Source organism: Suillus plorans, assembly GCF_016647745.1.
Source record: "Suillus plorans strain S12 chromosome Unknown HD556scaffold_41, whole genome shotgun sequence".
In the NCBI taxonomy this organism is placed as follows: domain Eukaryota; kingdom Fungi; phylum Basidiomycota; class Agaricomycetes; order Boletales; family Suillaceae; genus Suillus; species Suillus plorans.
In genome coordinates this window covers 372,056-394,471 of record NW_024537425.1, presented here as the reverse complement: position 1 = coordinate 394,471, position 22,416 = coordinate 372,056, and the positions used below count along the sequence as shown (strand labels likewise).

The 22,416-nt window shown below is 45.1% G+C and overlaps 7 protein-coding genes across 7 annotated transcripts; 6 read left to right on the top strand and 1 right to left on the bottom strand.

Moving 5' to 3' along the window:
• Positions 1–883: 883 nt before the first annotated feature.
• HD556DRAFT_1219834 (uncharacterized protein) lies at positions 884–1,177 on the top strand (the record flags this gene model as incomplete). The annotated part of the gene is made up of 2 exons (XM_041296771.1): positions 884–983; positions 1,038–1,177. Coding segments are annotated over 2 exons (240 nt in total), but the record flags the coding sequence as incomplete, so codon positions are not given.
• An 82-nt stretch (positions 1,178–1,259) lies between these two features.
• HD556DRAFT_1445132 (uncharacterized protein) lies at positions 1,260–1,910 on the top strand (the record flags this gene model as incomplete). Its single annotated transcript, XM_041306885.1, has 1 exon — positions 1,260–1,910. The coding sequence occupies one exon, from the start codon at positions 1,260–1,262 to the stop codon at positions 1,908–1,910; it is 651 nt and encodes a 216-aa protein (XP_041158538.1).
• Positions 1,911–9,688: 7,778 nt separating this feature from the next.
• On the top strand, positions 9,689–11,467 carry HD556DRAFT_1445129 (uncharacterized protein; the record flags this gene model as incomplete). Its single annotated transcript, XM_041306884.1, has 9 exons — positions 9,689–9,833; positions 9,991–10,100; positions 10,156–10,203; positions 10,278–10,617; positions 10,669–10,706; positions 10,762–10,947; positions 10,995–11,141; positions 11,207–11,388; positions 11,440–11,467. 9 exons carry the CDS (start codon positions 9,689–9,691, stop codon positions 11,465–11,467), a joined length of 1,224 nt encoding a protein of 407 aa, XP_041158537.1.
• Positions 11,468–15,461: 3,994 nt separating this feature from the next.
• HD556DRAFT_1485628 (uncharacterized protein) lies at positions 15,462–15,704 on the top strand (the record flags this gene model as incomplete). Its single annotated transcript, XM_041308711.1, has 1 exon — positions 15,462–15,704. A coding segment is annotated over one exon (243 nt), but the record flags the coding sequence as incomplete, so codon positions are not given.
• Positions 15,705–16,725: 1,021 nt separating this feature from the next.
• On the top strand, positions 16,726–18,165 carry HD556DRAFT_639993 (NAD(P)-binding protein). The gene is made up of 4 exons (XM_041311162.1): positions 16,726–17,105; positions 17,168–17,210; positions 17,260–17,399; positions 17,463–18,165. The coding sequence occupies exons 1-4, from the start codon at positions 16,843–16,845 to the stop codon at positions 17,857–17,859; spliced, it is 843 nt and encodes a 280-aa protein (XP_041158535.1). The 5' UTR covers positions 16,726–16,842; the 3' UTR covers positions 17,860–18,165.
• A 600-nt stretch (positions 18,166–18,765) lies between these two features.
• On the bottom strand, positions 18,766–21,341 carry HD556DRAFT_639998 (nitrogen permease regulator of amino acid transport activity 3-domain-containing protein). Its single transcript, XM_041311163.1, has 5 exons — positions 20,414–21,341; positions 19,944–20,361; positions 19,739–19,894; positions 19,013–19,687; positions 18,766–18,961 (listed from the first exon to the last, which is right to left on the bottom strand). Exons 1-5 carry the CDS (start codon positions 21,267–21,269, stop codon positions 18,808–18,810), a joined length of 2,259 nt encoding a protein of 752 aa, XP_041158534.1. The 5' UTR covers positions 21,270–21,341; the 3' UTR covers positions 18,766–18,807.
• A 201-nt stretch (positions 21,342–21,542) lies between these two features.
• Positions 21,543–22,240, top strand: HD556DRAFT_1384817 (eukaryotic translation initiation factor 1A). The gene is made up of 5 exons (XM_041303351.1): positions 21,543–21,560; positions 21,617–21,628; positions 21,684–21,866; positions 21,920–22,022; positions 22,080–22,240. Exons 1-5 carry the CDS (start codon positions 21,552–21,554, stop codon positions 22,202–22,204), a joined length of 432 nt encoding a protein of 143 aa, XP_041158533.1. The 5' UTR covers positions 21,543–21,551; the 3' UTR covers positions 22,205–22,240.
• Positions 22,241–22,416: the final 176 nt, after the last annotated feature.

Here is a 22,416-nt window from a genome sequence, read left to right as displayed (position 1 = left end):
GCTGAGCAATCAGCCCTGGAGATGCTTCACACTCATTTTATCCTTCACCAGTGGCTATAATGACCTTAGAGTCTTATTGTACGACCATTCCAGTGGCATCGTGTCTCCCTACTGTAGCATTAACCACCAGCCTAACACATTTGCCCAAATTATTGCTACTGTTGTCTTTGGTAGTCCTATGCCTGGCTGCCATCCATTCAAAAACCTTCCTGCTCAAGCCAATACTACTTGTGACACATCGATCGCACCATCTCTTGATGCATTCCCTGAGGATCTCCAGGAAGGACCCTCTAGTGGCGCCCTCAAGCACAAACCAATGCCTCTTCACGACTTTTCTCACAACTCGAGAGAAGAATATTCCATCCCTCCCTTGTCTCCCTTGCCTTCCTTGCCTTCCTCATCTTCCCCCCATCTTCCACTTCCACTTCCACCCCTTGAAGCCACTAGCGCTCTCTTGTTGAACCTCGCATCTCAAGCTCCTGTGGGGGGAGATGATTCTAGTTTTAGTGCTACACCTCATCCTTCCCAGTATCCCCATACCCCTGAATCGCCTGCAGAACCATGTGGCAAGATCCGCATCAATGATAAGATATACACCATCCAAAAGATTCTTTTTATGACAAAGGGCCTTGTTGGTCCTGGGACCGTTTGTTATCTTGTCAGTTTGGACAAGCAAGAGTTTATAATCAAAGATCACTGGGTTCAGGGCGACCAGGACAAGGTCATGAACGAGATCAAGATGTTAGAGGCAATGCACAGCATTCCTGGTGTTCCAAAACTCGTGGATTACTGGATGGTTGAAAGGTCGGATGGAAAGGTCGATAGAACGAAAGAATATTGTCATCCAGATGTTGCAGACACTGCGAGCACCCTCAGTACCTATCATACCCACGTTCGCCTTGTCATGGAGCCATGCGCCCACCCCCTTACTGAGTTCCGAATGCTCAGGGAGTTTGTGAAAGCACTTAGGGACATTGTTATCAGTGAGCCTTTAATTTGTTGAGCACGAGTCTTAGGTTAAATGTCTTGGATCATAGTCCAATGTACGGCAGTATCAGAGTGCAATGTTTTGCATCGCAATTGTAGTCTCTACAATGCGATGATTGTAGATGAACTGGATGACAGCAGAGGGCTGTTGATTGACTGGGAGTTCACAGTATTCATTTCTGAAAATGGTGAATACTATAGGTGGCACAGTAAATACATCCCTTAAATGCATAGAGCTCTGTTGACTCGTTTATCAGGGTACAATTCCTTTTATGTCATGCAGGCTTCTTGCCCAGGTTGTGTATCTACAGGCACAAGCTACAAAGCAACAATCTAGAAAATCATCCTCCAACACACCCATGCTGCCAATATCTCGAGTATCACAAAGCTATGCGGACGACCTTGAGTCTCTCTTTTACATGTTCATTTACATTTGCATCAAATACAGCAGCCCTCATGGTGAGGAGCGTCAAGAGCCTGCAAAGGACCCACCACATGAGATATTACCAGATAGCTGGATGACCCTAGACCTAAATGCCTGCAAGTTAAAAAAAGTCTATTTTTTGGCGGTTTCATCTGAGGAAGCCTGTATCATCAATCAATCTCACCCATATTTTGCCAACCTGATCCCCCTGGTGAAAGAGTGGTGTACATTGCTAAAATACAACATGGAGATACAGGTGACTTTTGACAGCATTCTTGATATGCTAGAGCATCATCTCGCTGCTCTTCCGGAAGGCATCTCTTTGTTCTCATCCACTAAGGAGAACCTCAAGAAATTTGCTGTTGGTCTTAATGATCTTGTCAAACACTTGAAGCACATTGCCAAGCGGGAGTCATCTATCAGAACAGAGTCACCTATCTCCATGCATTTGGCTAACTTAAAGCGGAAGAGAGCAGAAGCAGAAGACGAAAGCGGCTGATACTCGTGGTAGACTCATATGGTCGAAGGAACCTTGACCTTCATAAGTTACTCTTTTCTCGATCTTGTGTTAGCGTGGTGGTTGTACTCTCCATGTTTTCTTGGTACTAGTAGCATCATTTGCACTCAAGGTTTTGTCTTACTAGTAGTAGCGGTAATCATTAATATGTCTTTGTACCCAAACACATGCTTAACACTTTAAGTTCAACATGCGCCTGACGCGCCTGATACCTGCCTCACATCGCTTAGGACATGATATTATCCTTTCCTTACACCGTCATCTTGGCATTTGAGTCAAATAAGACACATGTCTGAATATTACTCTCGATACACCTCAAGTCACTTGCTTAGAAAAATTTCCAATAAATCTCAAGAGGACAGGCATCATATAAATACAGGTGAGTCTTGGATTGTTTCTTTACCCATTTTTTCTTTCTGCTTCTTTGTTGCAGTCATGCCTCCTCGTGTTACGCTCGGTATTGGTTAGATGTCTTAACATTCAAAGATTCAAGTAAAGCCAATGTTCTAATGAAGATGAAGCTAGATTGCAGGCCCTGGTCTGCGTAGGTCAAGTTAAAGATACAAAGCATAGAAAGTGAAGTATATATAAAGGTATTGAAGCGGAGCTTGAATATGAATAGCGAATAGGAAAAAGAGAAAGAGAATCATACGATAGAATGTAATAGAATACTATGGAATGATGAGTAAGTGTATGTGATAGCGTGAAGATGTGAAAAAGAATGGAACTGTAACATTACCCCTGTTTTAAGGGTAGTAAGCCCAGATTACTACAAAATATTAGAGCCAATGTGATCGTTTGTAAAAAGATAGAATGTCTGAAGTGTTACCCAATTGTTCTTCTGTCATCCACTCATTCTCGGAACTCGGGAAACATTTCCATTTCACATGATAGGAACGACAACGTGTCGTACCACGATGACCAATAATGGCCTCAATTTCATATTCTTCTTCTCCATCTATGATATCTGGTGGTGAAGGGATATGGTTGGGACCGTGTATGTCGTTTTCTTTGTAAGGAGAGAGGAGGGTGGCATGGAATACTGGATGAATGCGCCATTGACTAGGGAGTTTTAATTTATATGTGATGGGTGAGAGGACTTGGAGGATAGTGAAAGGTCCTTCATGTTTCAGAGCGAGCTTCCAATTAGGATATCTGAGATGAAGGTTTTTGGCTTCAAGCCATACCTTATCGCCTATAAAAAATGGTATGAATTTGGACGTGATTCGTTGACACATGGTGTTATGTGCAAGTTCATGAGCAGCTAGTGCTTCATTGTGTGCTTTGTTTAGCATAAGGAGGTGTTGTTCAATATTAGGAATGTCAGATTTAGGATGTGAATCGGGAAGGTGTTTCGGATGATAGCCCATCATAAGATAAAATGGGGAAGTGCCGCGTGCGGAGTGATGTTGGGAGTTATGGATGAATTCAGCGAGTGGAAGCATGGTGGCCCAACCTGTCTGGTCATTGGCACAGAAGATCCGAAGGTAGACTTCGAGTTCTTGGTTTACTCGTTCAGTCTCTCCATCACTCTGAGGGTGAAAGGCGGTGGAAAGAGAGTTTTTGTATCCAAGGAGTTTTCCGAGTTCGAGTTGGAATCTAGAGGCAAATTGGGGTCTGCGGTCTGATATAAGTTTATTGTAAAGTCTGTATCTAGAAAACACTTTAGAGAAGAAAATGTTTGCGACTCCTTTGGAGTCTATAGTCTTGAGACAAGGGGTGAAAACTACCCCCTTCAAAAGTCCATGGTCAACCACGACCATGATGGAGTCGAAACCGTCAGATAAGGGTAAGTCCATGATAAGATCAACCGAGCAGTGAGCGAAGGGTCGGTTGGAAATAGGAGCGGGAATAGGAATGAGTGGTGGGTGAGAAGGGTGAGTGTTGACTTTGTTCTGTTGGCAGATACTACATCCTTCTACATAGTTCTTGACAAAGGTCGCAAGACCCAGCCACCAGTAGTTGCGAGATAGGAGTTCTTGTATTTTAAAATGTCTGGGGTGTCCTGCAGTAAGGGAGTCGTGATGGAGAGAAGTGAGTTTGTGGTGAATCTCGCCGGGAGGTACGTAGGTGAGTCCTTTATATAAGAGAATACTGTTGCTCAATTTCCAGTCGGAAAGAGCCAAGCAGAGTGGGGGCAGGGTTTCTGGGTCCGTAAGCGCCTTTAGCGCTGTCTGTACTACAGGGTCGATAGATGAAGAGATACATAATCTGTCCATAAGAGAAGTGTCAATAGTTTTAACGAACATGGAATCTGGAAGAAGTTGAATAGAAATATTATCCTTTTCATCGCCGTCAACCAGAAGGTGATTCGCTCTACAAGATAATAAATCAGGAATGATTAAGTCTTTTCCTGGTACATGTTGAATACGAAGGTCGAATTGTGAAAGGAAAGTTTGCCATCATGCTTGGCGTCTGTTCAGGTCTTGTACGTCTCTGAAATATTGGAGGTTTTTATGGTCAGTGTGCACGGTCACAGGATAAGGGGATCCTATAAGATAGTGTCGCCTAGCTTTGAGGGCTCTGACAATGGCCAAGAGTTCTCTGTCATAGATTTGATAATTATGTTCAGCGGGGTTAAAGGATTGAGAGAGATAAGAACAAGGTAACCAGTTTCCGTTATCGTCTTTTTGTAGGAGCACTGCTCCGGTAGCATAAAGTGATGTGTTGGTTGCGATTGCAAATGGGGCATGTTTATGTGGGATCTGAAGAATCAGTGCCTTAGTGAATGTTGTTTTGAGCTTTTCAAAAGCTTTGTTTCGTTCTTTCGTCCATTAGTAGGGTTTGTCTTTCTTTGTTAAGTCAATTAAGGGTTGTGCTATCGTGGAATAGTCGGCGATGAATCATCTATAAAAGTTAGTGAAGCCGAGGAATGATCGGACATCTTTTACCTGTGTGGGAATTTTCCACTCGGAGATGCCTTTTAATCTAGCTGGATCCATAGTTACCGATCCTGGGTGAATGATCATGCCCAGGTAGTCAATCTCCATTACGTTGAATGTGCATTTTTCTGGTTTTAGGTAAAGACAGTGTTCGTGAAGTCAAAGTAGTACTCTGTGTGTTCGTTTTTGGTGAGTTTCATAATCATTAGAGAAAATCAGGATGTCGTCCATATAAATAATTACCCATCCTTCTTGGATCATATCACCGAATATATCATTCATCATGGATTGGAACATTGCTGGGGAGTTGCACATGCCAAAGAACATTACCGTCGGTTCGAAGAGTCCGCGGGCAGTGGCAAATGCTGCTTTCCATTGATCGCTTTTCTTCATACATACATTATTATAGCCCCATCTGATGTCCATTTTCGTAAATATCTTGGCGTCCTTGAGTTTATCTATAAGGTCTGATACTAGCAGTAATGGGAAGTTGTTCTTAACTGTGTGATCATTTAGATAGCGATAATCTTGGCATGGTTGGAGGGAACCATCCTTCTTTCCTATGAAGAAGAATGGAGATGATTGCGGTGATTTGGAGGGTATAATGGTTCCTTTGGCGAGGTGTTCATCGATGAAGTCGTTCATGGCCTTTTCTTCTGCTGGGTTGAGCAGGTAGATTTTACACCTACATGGTTCGAAAGAGTTCTTGAGTTCAATTTTGTGGTTGAATTTCTGTTCCGATGGTAGAGTTCCATTGGCTACTTCTCTGTATACGTCTTGATATTTTTGAAATGACTCGGGAACGAGTTCTTCAAAAGTTTTCTTAATGGGTTTCGCAAATTCTTGAGCGAGAAGTTGAGATGTGTTAGCCGCTTTCCGTAATAATGTGCTGTGTGTTGAGTAATGCCAGTGATCTGATGGAATATGTTCATCAGTAAGGGGTGGTTCAGATACTTCCATGGAGAATGTTCCGAAGACGTGTTCACCTTTGATGTAGGTGATTAAAACCTTGTCGGGCTCTATAACATTTGTTTTGTCAGCGTCATCTTCCGTGGGTAGGAGGTCAGGGATTTCGGTGGAAAAGGATTCTGGAGTGGTTTCATTAGAAGGATCCCACTCCTCATCAGTACCTTTCTGTGTGTCTGAATAGGTGTCTTCGTCTTCAACCTCTTTGATGGTTGGTTTGATGCTTTGTTCGCATAAGTGGACTTCTTCTCAGGTCCAATCAATATCTGGGTTTTCTTTCTTTAGCCAACTCATTCCCAGGATTGCGTCTTCCCCTCCCAGGGAGGTGATAAGGAAGCGCGTTTGCATGGGAATTTTATGGACAAGGAAGGATAGATTACAGTACCGTGTGATTCTTCCATTTTTGTTGAGCGTGCCATCCACGTTTCATACGGGTATGGGCTTATCGAGTTTATGAGTTCATATCAAATTTCAGAGTACAAATCTATCAAGGCGGCTGCTTCAGTGGTTTCTGTGGTTTTAGTGGAGCAGATGGTGAGTGGAATATGCATAGAATTACGATCGCCAATGCTCTGTACTAAAAGTCCTACTCATGGAGATTCTGACACTGGTGCAGATCTCTGTTCTAGAAATCCTCATCTTCAGATTCTTCTTTTTTCTTCAATTTCTTTACCTGGCGTGCTTTAAACACCTTCCATTCCAAAAACTCCTGATATTCGGCATCCCCCTTGTCGGAGCTAGATGCAGAGTTAGTTTGGGTCTTTCTAGCAGATGTTACCGTGGGGTGGTTCGGGCAGTCTTTGATAAGGCCCTTCTTGCCACATTTGAAGCAGAGGCCGCCTTTCTTCCTGCATTCACACTCTTGAGGCATGAGGTAAGTCTTCCTTGTACTTTTCTCACCGTCATCATCTTCTCCTGCCTCCATCTTATCAATATCCATAGCGTAGGGATCCTTCCATTTGGAAAATGCGGGGGGAGCAAGGAATGTACATCTTACTTCTACATTGAGGGCTTTATCTAGCCATGTGTCGATGGTGGGGGGGATGGTGTCGAAGGTGAGGATAGTGGAGGTGATCTCACGTTTGAGTCCGGTTCTGAAGAATAAAATCTTTGATGCCTCTTTGGTGATGCCGGTGTCGGTGAGGATGGTGCAGAATAGGGATGCATAGGCGGCTATGCTGCCGGTTTGCCTGAGGGTGGAAATTCTTCTCATGGCAGTGTCTTGGATGTTCTTTGGGTAGAACATTGCTTTGAATTTCTTGGAGAATGCTTCGTATGTTCCGAAGCCGGTGGTTCCAGTAGTGGCGCATTTCAGTTCTCCTTCTGCCCACTTAGCTGCTTCTCCCTTCGTCATTCTGCTGAGGACGAGGATGATCTTCTTCTTATCCTCGTTATATACTTCTTTGTTCAGGGCAATGTATGCCTCCATCTGCAGGGACCATCTGGTTGCCTTGCGGGTGTCGCCATTGTGTTAAGACCATGCACAAAGGGTAGGACTGATTCCAAGGGGCTTGGCTTCAGCTCGTGCGCTGCGTCCCTTACCCAAGTATGTGCCCTTAACTTCAGAATGAAGTCCGGAGGAAGTCCAGTGAAGTCTGAAGGACTTCCGGAGGAGCATGGGAAACTTCGGAAGGACTTTCCGGACGAGTGCGGGAAAGTTCCGGAAATTACGATGGAGTTTCGTCCTGACAGGGATATGTGTAATGGCTACTCAGGACTTGTCCTGAGTAGAAGCAAACAGAGGAAAGGCTGCAAGGACAAAGTCCGAAGCAGAATAGGTCTGGAGGAACTTCCGGAAACTTGGAGGAATGGTGGATCAGAGGATCCGAGGAGTGGAGGAGCGGAGGAGCGGAGCTCCGGCCTAGGGAATACCTCCCTAGGCCTGAGATGGATATTGACTAAGTCGGAGGACTAGAACTGTTACGAGGACTTAGGGTGAAGGCTAGTGCAAGGACTAATATGTGTAATATTCAGACTGAGGAAGTATAGAGACTTTACAGGGTTTATATACTATGGAGGACTTTAACGGAGAATCAGTCAGCGCAGTCCAAAGCTATGCGAGGCTGTGGATGGAGGGTATAGAAAAGTCAAACACTAGTCTATCGGAAAATAGTAAATGAAGACGGAGATGAGGACATAGGAAAATAAAGGCGGAAATGAAATGAGGTACGGAAAATGAGTTAGCCTAACTTGAGAAGGAATGTACAAAGGGAAAAGGCATGGAAGATAGACGTGGGTCGGATCTGGATATTCGGAAGTCCGGAGACAGGTGATTACCATAAGGGGATGGGCGCTGATTTAAGGTTTGAGTTCGGACATGACAGATAGGTCGGATCCGGAGATCCGGAGATGTGGATATCAGATCTGGCATCCGGATATCAGATGCAGGAGTACAGGGATCCGGACGGATAGAGGATTGGGTCTGGAGACATGGAAAGGAGGTCCAGAGGTCCAGATGAGGCGTGGGAACGTCGTTGGATGTTGGTCCGGAATGCGGGATATGACACATTGAAGGCTTCAGGGAGAGAGCCGATTTCTTTAGGCATGTCTTCATCGTCTGAGTCGGTGTCGTTGGGGGGGAATGGGTGTTTCTGGTTTGGGAGGGATTGGTTTGATGGGTTCATATTGCTGGGTCCAAAAGTTCCAGTGTTCTCCTACAGGTGCGAGGTTATCATAGAAAGTCCTCCACTCAGCTAGGGTCCAAGTTTCTTTGTCTTCTGTTTTCACAAAAGTCTGTCTCAAGTCGCTCCAGGTAAAACCTGGTGGGCAAATGGTGGAGTGAGACGTCGTGGTTTTCTGGTTCATGCACTACGTTTTTAAAAAACAGCGCGTGTAAAGAGTAACTTGACGTTTTGTTATGCTTGGCATTGGTTAGATGTCTTAACATTCAAAGATTCAAGTAAAGCCAATGTTCTAATGAAGATGAAGCTAGATTGCAGGCCCTGGTCTGCGTAGGTCAAGTTAAAGATACAAAGCATAGAAAGTGAAGTATATATAAAGGTATTGAAGCGGAGCTTGAATATGAATAGCGAATAGGAAAAAGAGAAAGAGAATCATACGATAGAATGTAATAGAATACCATGGAATGATGAGTAAGCATATGTGATAGCATGAAGATGTGAAAAAGAATAGAACTGTAACACCTTGTGCCTTTGCTAGCCCTAAAAAGAAAAGGCCAATGAAGTGTAAAGGTTCAGATGCTACTAGTACCAAGAACGTAGCAAAGAAGTCACGGGCACAAGAGACCAGTGTCAAAGCATCCAGTATGCCCCTTGTATCTCTTGGTCTGGTCCATGCAGACACGGCAGGTACTGACGCTCCTCGGCATCCTGTGTGGTCCAAAGCAGGAACAGGAGGTATGGCTGCACAGTTAGAAAAGATAGGTGCTTTGCTCAAGGCTCCATCTTGAACCAACCAACACAAGGGCTCAACATTGCTCGGTCCCAACATCCCCATCAACCCTCAGGCTCCAGAACTGACTCGTAGTCGCAAAGGCCAAAAAATTTGTTCAAAGGTTTGTCACATAGGGGCCTTATTACTTGTGCTGATAGTTCACATTCCGGCAGTTCCACCACCTTACACCAGTGTTCCAGACACCTCTGAGCCATGCAGTATTGTGGAGCCCTTACAGCCGCTGTGTTTCTCATTGCATCAACAAGGAGCTAGGTTTGGATTCGATGACAACTCGCCTATCATCCCTCCTGAGCCAAATCTAAACAATCTGTATGATGCTGTTGGCAGGAACATTCCCAAAAAGTTTACCAAGAATACTGGTATTGGTCATACTGCAGCCCATTCAGTAGCACCACTGACTACTGGCTTTTTAGAATGAAACCTGGACCCAGTGTTGCGTGATGCCAACACTGGCGGGGCCGAGTTTCAATCTACTGGAGTACATACATAGCAGCACTGATGAAGAAGATGGGGAGGACGATGAAGATGATGCAAGATGATGAAAATGATGAAGACGATGGAGATGACCCAGATGATGGAGATGAGCAGAATGCAGGCCCAGAGGGAGAGATGAGAGAGCAGGAGATTGGTTGGGGGGAGGTTGGTAGATGTCACAGCGACCATCCAGGTAACATTCTTGCACTTATGACTCTCATTCTACTGTGGCATTGACACCATATGGTACCAACTCTCCTGCATGAAGGAGAATTGATTGCCTTTACTCTCATTGTTGAAACTACTTGATTGATATGAATTCACAGGATTTTCCAGGGAAGAGCCCCTTTTGCATACCTGCCTCCCTCCAAGTCGTTGTCTTACGCCTTATTTTGAATTTACATTCTCCTGCGATGAGGATGACATGGCAACCCAAGTGAGCCTTGGTGGGGTGGCTAACTCCGCAAGGCAACCTGGAATGGAGTCTCAAGGGCCTTCCAGATAGCATGCAAGGAAGGCAACAGCTACAAGATGCTGAGGTGAGGAGACAGTATTTCTATTAAAACAAATGAAGCTCATGGTTTTTTTATTGGCCATCGCCTCAAAGCCCTAGGATGTCTTGAAGCACCACCACAATAAAAACAGGCAGCCCCAACTGCCTGACCCCGACACCCTGGAGCTCCTGCATCAAGTAACAGAGTCCAACAAGCCTACTCAGCATTCTAGAATCAAAAGATCAAAGGAACCCAATGATGGACCAAAGCCCACTCAAATCACCTGGTACGGGCCGCGCTGGAAAAGTTTTCTTGAGGATGCTAAAGGAGAATGTCACATGGAACATGCATTGCAGAATCCATTTCCCACCCTGGTCAAAGATCTACCAGTGTCTGTCACCGAAGTTCTGGTTGCAGTTTTGGTCGCATGGGATCAGGAAGGTAAACAATTCGAGGCTGGTAAGCACTCATTCATTTTTTGAACTGATACATTTTGATACTGCAATACAGGGATTTGGCCACAGCAAAAGCCTAACATGGCTTGGCTGGTATGTTTTTATTCATCACATCAAGGCCTCGCTGATTTATTGGGATCTATACTAGTTATACAACGACCTCGCCACTTGGCGATCTGACTTGAAGAAGTCTGTTATGAGCATTGCACCTGTACAATACTCACTCATTCCCCCGCCTTCAGTTCCCGCTCAACTGTGTGCAGAGTGGATCGAAAAAGCTGCTGCTGCATTACTTGCGAATTCACTCTTCTTATGCCATGGAGTTGACAATATGGTGAGTGGACGATCCCCAACCTGGACTATACTAAGGAAGAATGCAAGGGAAAAACAAGAAACTTTGCACATCCAGCACTTCGGGAAGGTGTTACCGCTTTCTCTTATACTGGACTGTATCGAATCGCACAGAGGCGAACAGACATTTTCCGAAACCAGCTACCCTTATCATGCTTGGCTCTGGTTGGCGCCGTGGTACTTTTCCTCTACTAGTAACTAACATTATGACATATGGACTTTCATTTTGTTTTTTATCACAGTTCAATTGTATCCTTGACGGTCTCAGAAAAAACAGTAATGGAAAATACTACCCAAAATTTACCACGAAGGAATATGACCCTATTTACCGCAAAATACTCCAGTCGCTGAAGGATATTCTGAAGGATCATTATCATGGCCCTATCCTGTTAGCGCAGCTCTGGGAATGGGCCCAAGTGGGGTGGTAAGGAATTGATTTTGTTCAAAAATTATGATACTAATTTCATTCATACAGGACTGAAAGTTTGAAGATCGAAGATTGATGGTGCCATAGAGTCGAGACACGACCACCTCCAGATTATTCTTGATTGAACATTCCACGTATTCCCGCTCTGATGCTGCTTTATCCGGCATACCTCCTATTCGTGTATATCTGCATACATCTGTTACTGTGTTTTATTATGTTGATCTTTTACTAACGTGTTATCAATATGATCTAATTTGCATCTTATTCTGGTATCAGCGTGTGATCAATAATATCTAGTATACTAGTAGTAGTAACATATTTTAGCATGAGTCCTGTGCACGAGTGAGTTGCTGGACCATCTGTGCAGAGTGCAACAGAACCGTTGTAGAAACAACAATACAGAGAGGAACAAATGAGGCTCCTGACTGTATCTATAATGTTGTGAGGTCGCGCGTTGCCTAGTCTGCTATACTTGAGACAACAAGTGTGTTCAACCCTAAAGGGGAAGCGAGTGCAGCAAGGATCTGGTAGTAGGCGCTGAAGGCGCTACTGGTTGGCTAATGTGGAGCGCGGAAAAGCACAGGTGCGCGCGACGAGGCGCGGGAAAGCGAAGGTGCGCGCGCATGAGCGGAAATGAGAGAGAGTAAGAGTGAGTTTGCTTAAGTGATGATTAGATATTAGATGAGGTGAGAGATGCAAGCTGAGAGACGAGGTGCCAAAGAATAGATTGCAACTATATTCTGCTCGGTAGTAAGTGGGTAAGTGGGAGGTCAAGTGGAAAGTGAGTTAGGTGAGTAATATTATGTACTGCTGGCGCTTATATACGGTGCCTAAGCGCTGTCATGCGGAGCCGAAGCGCTACCAAGTGAGGTATGTAAAGATATATGTAAGTAAGGGTCCATGATAAGAATAAAGGTGGTATGATATGCAAATAAGGGCAAATGGAAATACACGCACTAGAGAACTTGGTGGACAGTGGATGGATGCTTCCGGATGGCGGGCGCTATAGGGCGCTCAAGCGCGGGAAAGCGCACGCGCATATACATCGTGAAGCGCGGGAAGTGTGCGCGCATGTGGCGCGTTGCGCGTGAAAGCTGCGCCTCATATAGGAATAGCTGCAGATAGCATGCAGAGTGATGCTACAAGTTCGTGCCATGTACTCCCTAGTGAAAACTGCCATATCACCCAATGAGAGGCACGAGTCTCTACATCATGTGCTTCTTTGAGTCTATGTCCAAAAGGGACCAAGCTGTCCCCCTTGGACACTGTACAGTACATAGGAGTTTACTGATGTAGCTTGGAGTCATAACAGGGTGCTACAAACTCTTTACCCATAGACTAACTTCTTTGTTAGCCTCGTGCCTTGGCTAACCTAGAACATGAAGAGATGATATTCGGGCAGTAGATGTGCGGACGCTAGGAGAACAATGTAAATCTCAGTTTCTAGTAAGAACTCTTTGTACGAGCTTAAGTACCTAGGAGAACAATGTAACTAAGTCTCATTAGTCATCAGTGAATTCATGAGTCCTTGATTTTGTAGCCATGGGAAGTATAAGATGATATTGTTATGCTATGGCTGAATATACCTATGTATATGGCAATAAATATTAGTTATCAGTAGATAGCCATGAATCTCTGAAAATTCATTTTACCATGAGGAGTTCGCGACAAGATTACAACATTGCGCCATTGCAGCAATCAATATGCAATAGCATGGTTAAGTTATATTTGTTGACTCATACCATATCCCTTCATTTATGTTTTAAACTACCAAGTGATATAAGACTTTATCGTGGAAAGAACTGTTAGCACTTGTAACCTAATTTATATTCTTATGAGAGTTTTAACCAGCGAGGTATGATAGTGTAATTAGGTACCATTTGTTGAGCAACATCATATTACCTCATTTATGTTTGACTTACAAAACTATATAGATCGGTTCAAACATTGCGTGAATTACAATGTCATCCAAGATCATGCACGTGACTATCACCTTAGCCTTAAATTTTACCTTAGAATTTTCGGACAACCTCAAATCATGTGACCAGCGCAAGTGGTTGAAATTGATTTGTCATTGTTTGCGCAGGACGGAAATTTTCACGCAAGTTCCTTTCAATCCTTCTTTCACCGCTACTACCACCACCTCTCAACTCAGCATCTTCATTCCTCCCATTTGTGGTGGTCCCTCCCTGGCCTTTTCCTTGTGGTACCTCCTTGGTCATTTGTGGTGGTTCCTCCCTGGCCTTTCCTTGTGGTTCCTTCCTGGCCGTTTGTGGTGGCCCTTCCTTTCCTTGTGGTTCCTTCCTGGCCGTTTGTGGTGGTCCATCCTTTCCTCATGGTTCCTTCCTCTGGCTGTTCATAGTGGTCCTTTCCTTTCCTTTCCTCATGGCTCCTTCCTGGCCTTTTTTTGTGGTTCCTTGTTGGCCTTTTCTCGTGGTTCCTTGCTGGCCTTGGTCCCTCCTTTCATTCATCTCTCCACTATCTTTCCCTGTTTTCTTTTTGTCCTGTAACTACATATATAGTATTTAAATATAAATGAAATTAATTTGCTTCACAAAATGAGTGCTGAGGATGAGAATAATTTGGTGCTGGTGACAAAATGGCAGATTGTTGCAGGCAATCTGTCATGCTGGTGCTTTTGGTAGTTCTGTCTAACTTACTCCAGGTAGTATCATTCTGACAGATATCATGTAAATTTTGCAATTAGATAAAGCATTGTAAAGCTTTATATTTTCATGTCAATTGATGCTTCAGAGTTGTGAACCTCCCTTTCGTTCATCAGGAAAACCCTCCTGGGCTAAATTGAGGTAATTTTTAAAATTTGTTAAATTCTATCTAATTACTTGTGTTTAGGAACCAATTTGATAATAACATGGCTGCAAGATGAAATTATTTCGAAATGGACAAGAATTAGTGAGAATTAGCAAGAATTATCTGAATATTGAAAATGTATGTCTATCTATGCATGAGTTCAACCCAAATGTGTTATAGTCCTCAAGAACAGTCTTGGTTGTCCAATCTCATTGGGCTGTGTCACCAAATTTTGGTATCAGGTGGACACTATGCACCATCCCTCGTCCATCGCACTCTCAAATCTCGACTCTGATGCTCATCTTTCCAGGTCCAACCACCAAACAAGTATTGTTGGTTTCTGAGGGGGGTCAAGGATGGTGTAACAAAGAAGACCCCTGTAAGTCGAGTAATCGAGTTGTATTGGGATTATATTGAAATGATACACAAGCGCTCAAACATGAAGAATTTGCGCAGCCAGATCGTAAGAACAGAAATCACTAATGAAGACAACATAGCATCAACAAATAAACAATGTCACCGTGTGAAATATTTGTGTTTGTTTATTCTCTCACATGATCTCGAGTTTGAAATTTTGTCTCAAGTTCCAAATCACCACCACACCACATCTCTTCCTCATCAACCATGTCCATACACCACCACCACCACCATTGTTGTATTCTCCATCACCAGCACATGTGACACTGTCGAGGGTGCCTATACCACCTACAGGTAGCACAATGTATTCAAACTTACCTCCAGGCCTCCCACCTGGATTTGTACCCACCGGTCCACCAATCACGTGTTCATACACACCAAGCAGCAGCCTAGCACCTGCCAGCTCCTCCCAGCACAGTCACCACCAATACAGCGGACCCACCAACCACCAATACACCAGCAACACGATCGTAGTCCCATGCAGCCCCAAAATGATACATGATGACCCGAACGCATCACACACAGCGTGTCACGAGCACAGCTGCACTGCGCCTGCGGTTCAAGAATTCTACAAGTCCTCGAACCGTGGACCGACAGTTCGGTTCTCCCTATTGCCAGAACTTTGAACCGGACTTCGGTCAGGTTCGAAACAGTTCGGGTTCGAACCGTGGTTCAGGACCAGACCTGGCCATCACTACTGACATCAGCAACCACCACACCTGATACCTCAAGCTGGTGCCCGTGGTTGTGAGAGACATTTACGATGCCGTGCAGTAAGTTTTTCCTAGTCCTCATTGCCGGCTTCTGACTTGGCTTGCAGGAAGTTGAGATTGCCAGGGGACCGATGCCCAGTAACTGTGTGCGGGGATATTCATGGTCAATTTGTGCGTTCCTGTTTATTCTTGTAATCTGGACCGCTGATCTTGTCTTGTGTGCATATTGTGCTCCTTGTACTTCGTTTTGGCAGAAACTTGCCAGATGCCAACTACCTCTTCATGGGCGATTACATCGATCGACTTTTGCTTGTGGCACTCAAGTTATGGTATCACGACCACGTCACAATTCTACAGGGAAACCACAAGTCTTGACAAATCACACAGGTGTGCAGCTTCTATGACGAGCACTTGTGGAGATATGGAAACGCTAATGGGTGGTGGTTCTTCACCGATTTGCCTCTGAAACTGCTTGACCCTGATGGGATGAAGGAGTCAGACTAGTGCTCTACTCCTTTCATTTTATGTACCTTTTTGATTTGTTGAGAGCGCTGATTGATACAAGTGTCCATGTCGGTCATTACTAGCTGTGTTGCTACTTTACATACCATTTCCTAATAAAAAACCATTTTGTTCGTGTAATGCTGTCTGATGTGTTTAGATTTGTGAATAACACTTTGAATGGATGGTCTCTCAAATGCACGACAAATTTGTCAAATAACTAATAATTGTAACTAATTCTGTCAAAGTTATTTGGGGTAACATAATCCATGTGATCCTTCTAATCCTTCAAATCCTTCAAATCAGACGTCTTTTGAGAAATTATGAGAAATTTTTGAATAATCTTTGATAATCACGTATATTTAGCCCAGGAGGGTTTTCCTGATGTTATGGCATTTCATAAAATTTTATACGATAATCAGGGACGCGTCTTTCCTCTATAAGGCCAAACATAACAATGTGATTGTCGATAGCAAAATTATGCTAGTTCTTGTGATTATGTACTATATATTGTTATTTATTGCTATCTACTTTCCTCACCGGTTCACTGATGGTACTGTAAAGCGTGCGTGAAACCATAAAACGGCTCACATCTCAGTTTCTAGTAAGAACTGAGATGCTTGGATGAATCTACTCGAAGATTTATAGTATTTAGCATGGAAACGCGATATTGAGAAAATAAACTTTGTAATATGGACGAGTACGAGCCGACGTCATTGCGTCGCTCGCTCGTCTTCTTTTGGCTGCGCTCGTACCTCTCTATTCTCCCCCTGACGTCTTCATCTCGGATCTTTCGGCCTCTGGTACCGATACGTCGGAGTTCGACAGAACACCGACTAGTGCTTGACATACTATTTAGTCTATAAGTCATACCCGGGCCGTACATGTGTTGTACTAGGGATCGGGGTCCTGTCCTGCTGACTTTGACGGAGATTCGCCAGGATAAATCAAGTAACAGTAAGCATACTTTAGACCAGCTTTTCCCTCTCTTTCCATCTGAGTCCTGACAATGAAGATTGCTATCACTGGATGCAATGGGGGCGTAGGGAGACGTGTTGTGCGTTGGGTGCTGAAGGAAGGGCACATCGCAGTCGGCGCAGACTGTGTCATTGCACAAGATACCGACTTCTACAACAATCCTGCTTTCTCTTTCCACCCAGTGGACCTGAAGGACTTTGATGCGACTTTGAAGGTTTTCGAGGATTGTGATGCAATCATCCAGTTGGCAGCTTTTCCACACCCGATGGACTACAAGACCAAGGTGCACAACGAGTAAGAGATCCCCTCCGTCACAGTACTTCAAGTTCTTGAAGGTAGACACCCGCCATCTGCAGCAATGTCGTGATCACTTGGAATGTCCTGCGTGCAGCTGCCGAGGTGACTCAGAAAACATCCTGCTGATGATATATTGACTAAATATCCTCAGTTAGGAATAAATCGTGTTGCACTGGCATCCTCAGTCAATGTCTTGCGTGGGGTATTCAGCACAGAGCCCGTTTTTCACTACTTTCCGATCGATGAGAATCACCCATGCGAGCCTGACGAACCTTACGGGCTTTCCAAATTGTGATTAACTTAATATTTGTCACATCGAAGGAATAATAATAGAGCCTGACTGAATTCTGCCAGAATTTCTGAGATGCAAGCAAATACCATCGTCCGAAGATACCCATCTATGCGAGTTGCAAGCATCCGCATCCACATGTTCGTCCCTACGTGCGCACGTGCCTATAGACAGGATTACTTCCGCGCCCGAGGTGACCTCTGGGGCTACGTCCAAATGGACTCAGCAGCAGACGCTTTCCTTCGTGCAGTGACTGTGGAAATGGACCATTGGACAGGGCACGAGACATTTTTCATTACTGCGCCTCAGTTGGCTGCCGACGAGGACTGGCTAGAACTGAAGGAGAAGTACTTCCCAAATGTGCCAGTAAAACCTGGCTGGGTTGAGAGTGGCACGAAAGGATTTTTCGACTGTAGTAAAGCTGAGCGATTACTTGGCTGGGTCCACACGGACTACGCATGAACATACGCTTGAATGTAGGAATACAGCGGAACTGTGTCATTTGTACTGATAACGTGCAGGACAACAATCGCACGTTCCACTTCAATTGAACAGAACAGGACGAATACCTGGACCCTCACACCCCTTCTCGACTCTCGTCCCTTTTGGGCTGCCGCGACGTGTTGTGTGTGGGCCGCTGCCTTGTACTTTGTCATAGGTTTGCCAAATCCCGATGCCTTCTCATGATCAGCTAGTTGTTCTATTCGATCCAACAAGTGAACGACGACCTTGATCCCCTGAACCTGCGCAAGAATACACTAGACATATGGACGAATGGACGCACTGAAGATTCCCAGCAAGGATCAGTAAGCTTCACCCGCCACAGAAATATTCTTAGTCTCATTGTGCGACACACGGGTATCGCAAGCAGCAGACAATAGAAGCGCAGTCAATTGAGTTAGCTTGATACGGACATCTGAGTTGTACTAGCAAGTATTATAATAAGATTCCTCTACTATCGTTGGGGCAGAGTTACAAAACACCTAATACTCAGCTAGACTCGTGACCAGTCACCATAATACATAGTCTAAACCCTGACTGGTCACCAGTCTACTCTCGGACATGTATCATTATGATTGACCTATCCATAATCATGTAAAAAAAATTACATCTCTCGTTATTCCAAGAAGAGACCCACATGTTGGTGGGTCTGGTCCATCTACAAAGATCACGATTCCCCCTCGCGATGGAGAATATATATCCTGTGTTAAAACCGTTGTTTTGTGAATTCAGGGACCCTGATGGATTCAAGCTTTTTTTCTACCCCTTGCCCGCCATATTCTGTCCTGAGCCTCGAGCACGAACTTCGGTGATGTCACCGTATTAATATTCAGAGTGTATGAGTGACACTAGGGAGGCGTGAAACGAGCGAGCGTAATACGGTCACGTAGGATGCAAGAAAGTTTGTAGCTATACAGGTGCATCAGTGTGGTGCAGTTGATAAAACACGGAACTCACATATTCTTCATAATGATGCAACACCTCTCGAAGCTGCTTGCGTGATATTTCTGCTCTGTAGAGAATCTCGTCGTCCGTTCGCTTACCATCGAAGTACTGATTGATCCTGAAAACGTGTCAAAGGAACGTTAGTAAACAAAGCAAATCGAAAACTGACAGTGCAAATCGTCTCGCAATATATTCATCCTTCCCCTCCGACATAGCTGCTAACCACTTTCGCTCTAACGGACTCGCTGTTCCCGGATCGCTAATCATTGAAGGCTCAAGAGTATCCTCAGATGATCCCCAACCAACATTCTCCTCTCCTGAATCTTCTTCAGATATTTCGTCAAAGACATCTTCAGCATCCTCAAGCAGGATCGACCCCGATACATCGTTGGGCTTGCTCTGCCCTGAGTCTATAGACCGTCTCGGGTACCGCTTAGCAGCTTTGGGCGAAAGTGACAACCAGGGAGTGTTTACTCGTGGATGTTCGTGTGCATCACCCACACCATGATCGCCCTTGCGGCTGCTTCTCCGGCGCCCGTGAAGATGGTAACTCACCCGTCGCTCCAGCTTCCGTTCGTGTGTTTGTCTGACGTGAACTTTGAGCTCAGTAGTAGTGACTACGCGCACATGCAGATGCAGTGTAATAAGGAGATCGCGTTTCAGCATCCAAAGCACGACTTCATGGTACAGAGATATGAGATCTTTGGACTGCACGACCGTCGCAAAAAAGTGGTTATCGGCCTGCTTGGAATTAGAATCGGAGATCGTGGCCATTAGCGTAGGGAGGGGTGAGATGGACGACTGTGGGAAATCACGTTTGAATTCAGCAGTAAGAGTAGTAAGCCTGCATTCAAATTAATGATCACAAAACAGAAGAACTGCATTATGTACTAACGGTTTATCAAGCTTAGGAGCAATCGAAAAGATGGTCTTCAATCCATTGTGGACTGTGTCGACAATCTTGGCCCGTCGGTGGTGGACTAACCAGCGAACAGTTGGATATACCTGGGAATGTAGGTCCCAGTCAAGCAAACTCGCCATGTCTGCCAATCTGAAAGCGCTGTTATCTTGGAATATCCACGATACGAAAGTAGACTCACGATAACGTGACAGAAGCGGTTTCAAGAAACTTGATCAGACCCTCTGCCAAGCTTCTCTCTTCAGCGTGCACGTGCGACCCTCTCAAGTTCGCATACGGGTCCAGATCCTGGTCAGCATCAAGGAGAAGCAAACTCTTCCAAGGCACAAGGGCTGGCAGGCGCCATCCAAAACTGAGCTCGCGGCCCCATAGCTGAGAATCGGTTTGATTCTCGAGACGACCGACGAATTCAAGTTCAGATTCCTCTTCGCTGTGTAATAAGTGGTCCAAATAAGGGGGGAGCTGCAGTTCGAGGGGGAGATCGTTGAGAGTGATGTGGGCCATGCTAGATGACTTGATGGCATCATAGAGATATTTCATCGCAGTAGCAATAGATGACACTCGTTGTGCCTGCGATGCAAAGTCAGAGAAAGGCTCTCCTAGGTATGCACGTCAGCGACATGTGCTCCACGAGTGCCGGGCGCGATTAACCTTTTATCATATACTCGGTTTCTAGCGAACCAATCGCATCACACTCCAATTCTACAAAGTTTGACAGAACCTGTTCTTGGAAAAGCACAGCAGTAACAGTGAATGCAATTTGCTCGTAGATTGTGTCGAAATATCTTGCAACGTTCCCCGAGGCTGATGATGACGGGTCTGGTAAATCAAACACAAGAACAAGATGAAACATGTGCAACCACGAGCTTTTGGACGTCGCTGTAGTGTGTGTGTCTCCACCAAGAGAGACTTCAGAGCTATCTTTGTCTGCTAGGTTGGATTCCCGATGTCGAGACCCGCGACCTCGTGAGCCAGGTTTGTATTTCTCTGGCTTGAAGCGCCACATGCCGTCAGGTTCCGCGCAGACAGGGTGCCCAGCGAAGACGAGGTTATCAATGACGAGCTCAAATTTCTGGTGGCACAGGTGTCCCTGCGGACATAGCATACCAGCCAGGAATTGGGCAGTGTAGTCGAACAAAGACTGATACTCATTCGCGATAGGGTCAATTTCCCTTCGTTCTTCGTTGCAAGGAGAATCACGGCCTGACGCCGGGATAGCGGAGCGGGAGAAAGACATGGACCCGTCGCGACTCTCAGTGGGTCTCCTCCACGCGTAGTCATCTATATCATCTACGAAACCCTCCATGTGCGTTTCGGCTAAGTCATTTAAACTGTCTGAGCAATGTGATGCACGCCAAGGGTTGTCTAACTCAAGACCATCAACAGGTGGACGCGGACGGGAGAGTCTGGGTCTGGTATTCTCCACGGACGGTGGCCATCGATATACAACGTTTGGCCCCTTTGCTGACGACGTTACGAGCAAAATTGCTAGGAGAGATTCAGCCATGCGACAAAAAGATTATGAAGCCCAGCTGTAAGATCAGGTCTATTATACATTTTGTGTACAGGAAATAACGGACTTAAGACCGTGCGGAATTCCGGCCACTGTACGGCCGACGCTTCCTTTCCAGGTTCTATCCAAAATTTATAATCGATAAGTGTTGCTCCCGTACTAAGGTCACCGGCATTCAGCTAACCACTATCTCATACTGCGCTCTTTCGCTTATTGTCCTCGCTATCCCGTATCTGGCGACAAGGACAAAATAAACGCAGAGAGTAACTGTTAATCATGCCGAAGGTGTGTAAATCATCATACCCTTTCGAAATCACTCTCAAGCTGATCATCTCCCTCAGAACAAAGGAAAGGTCACATCTTCTCCTATCTCTAATGTTATCTAGTGCTGGACGCCTTTTTCTTCAGGGTGGAAAGAACCGCAGACGTGGAAAGAACGAAAACGACGACGACAAACGTGAATTGGTCTTCCGTGAAGATGGACAAGAATACGCACAAGTGACGAAGATGCTTGGTAATGGTCGTCTCGAGGCGATGTGCTTCGATGGCGAGAAGAGGCTAGCACACATTCGTGGTAAGATGCGAAAGAAGGTCAGTATTCGTGCTGTACATTATGAGCGCTCGTTTTGAGGCCACTGTTTTAGGTGTGGATTAATCAAGGAGACATTGTACTCCTTTCTCTGCGGGACTTCCAGGATGACAAGGCAGATGTCATTGTTAAGTATACGGCTGATGAGGCGAGAAATTGTACGTAACATAATTCCTTTCATCGCATGCATCTAAAAATTCATTTAATCACCGCAGTAAAGGCCTACGGCGAGCTGCCAGAGAATGCAAAAATCAACGAGACAGACACATTCCCCGAAGAGGATGGAGAGTGTACTTTCGAATTCGGTGACGAAGGGGAAGTCGATATCGACGATATTTAATCCCGTCTCTGTATCAACCATGTATCCTCCTTGTTTGTAAGTGGCTGCCTATCTTGTATCACCGGTGTTGACTGGGCCGCGACTTCAGTGTATTCTGTATTGGCCATCTCAACGCATCTTGTACATTGTACTCTTGCGGACACCAGCCATGAATTGATTAGACACGATTTCAGTAGTGTACGTACTGGCAGTGTTATCAAACTGGATGTAGT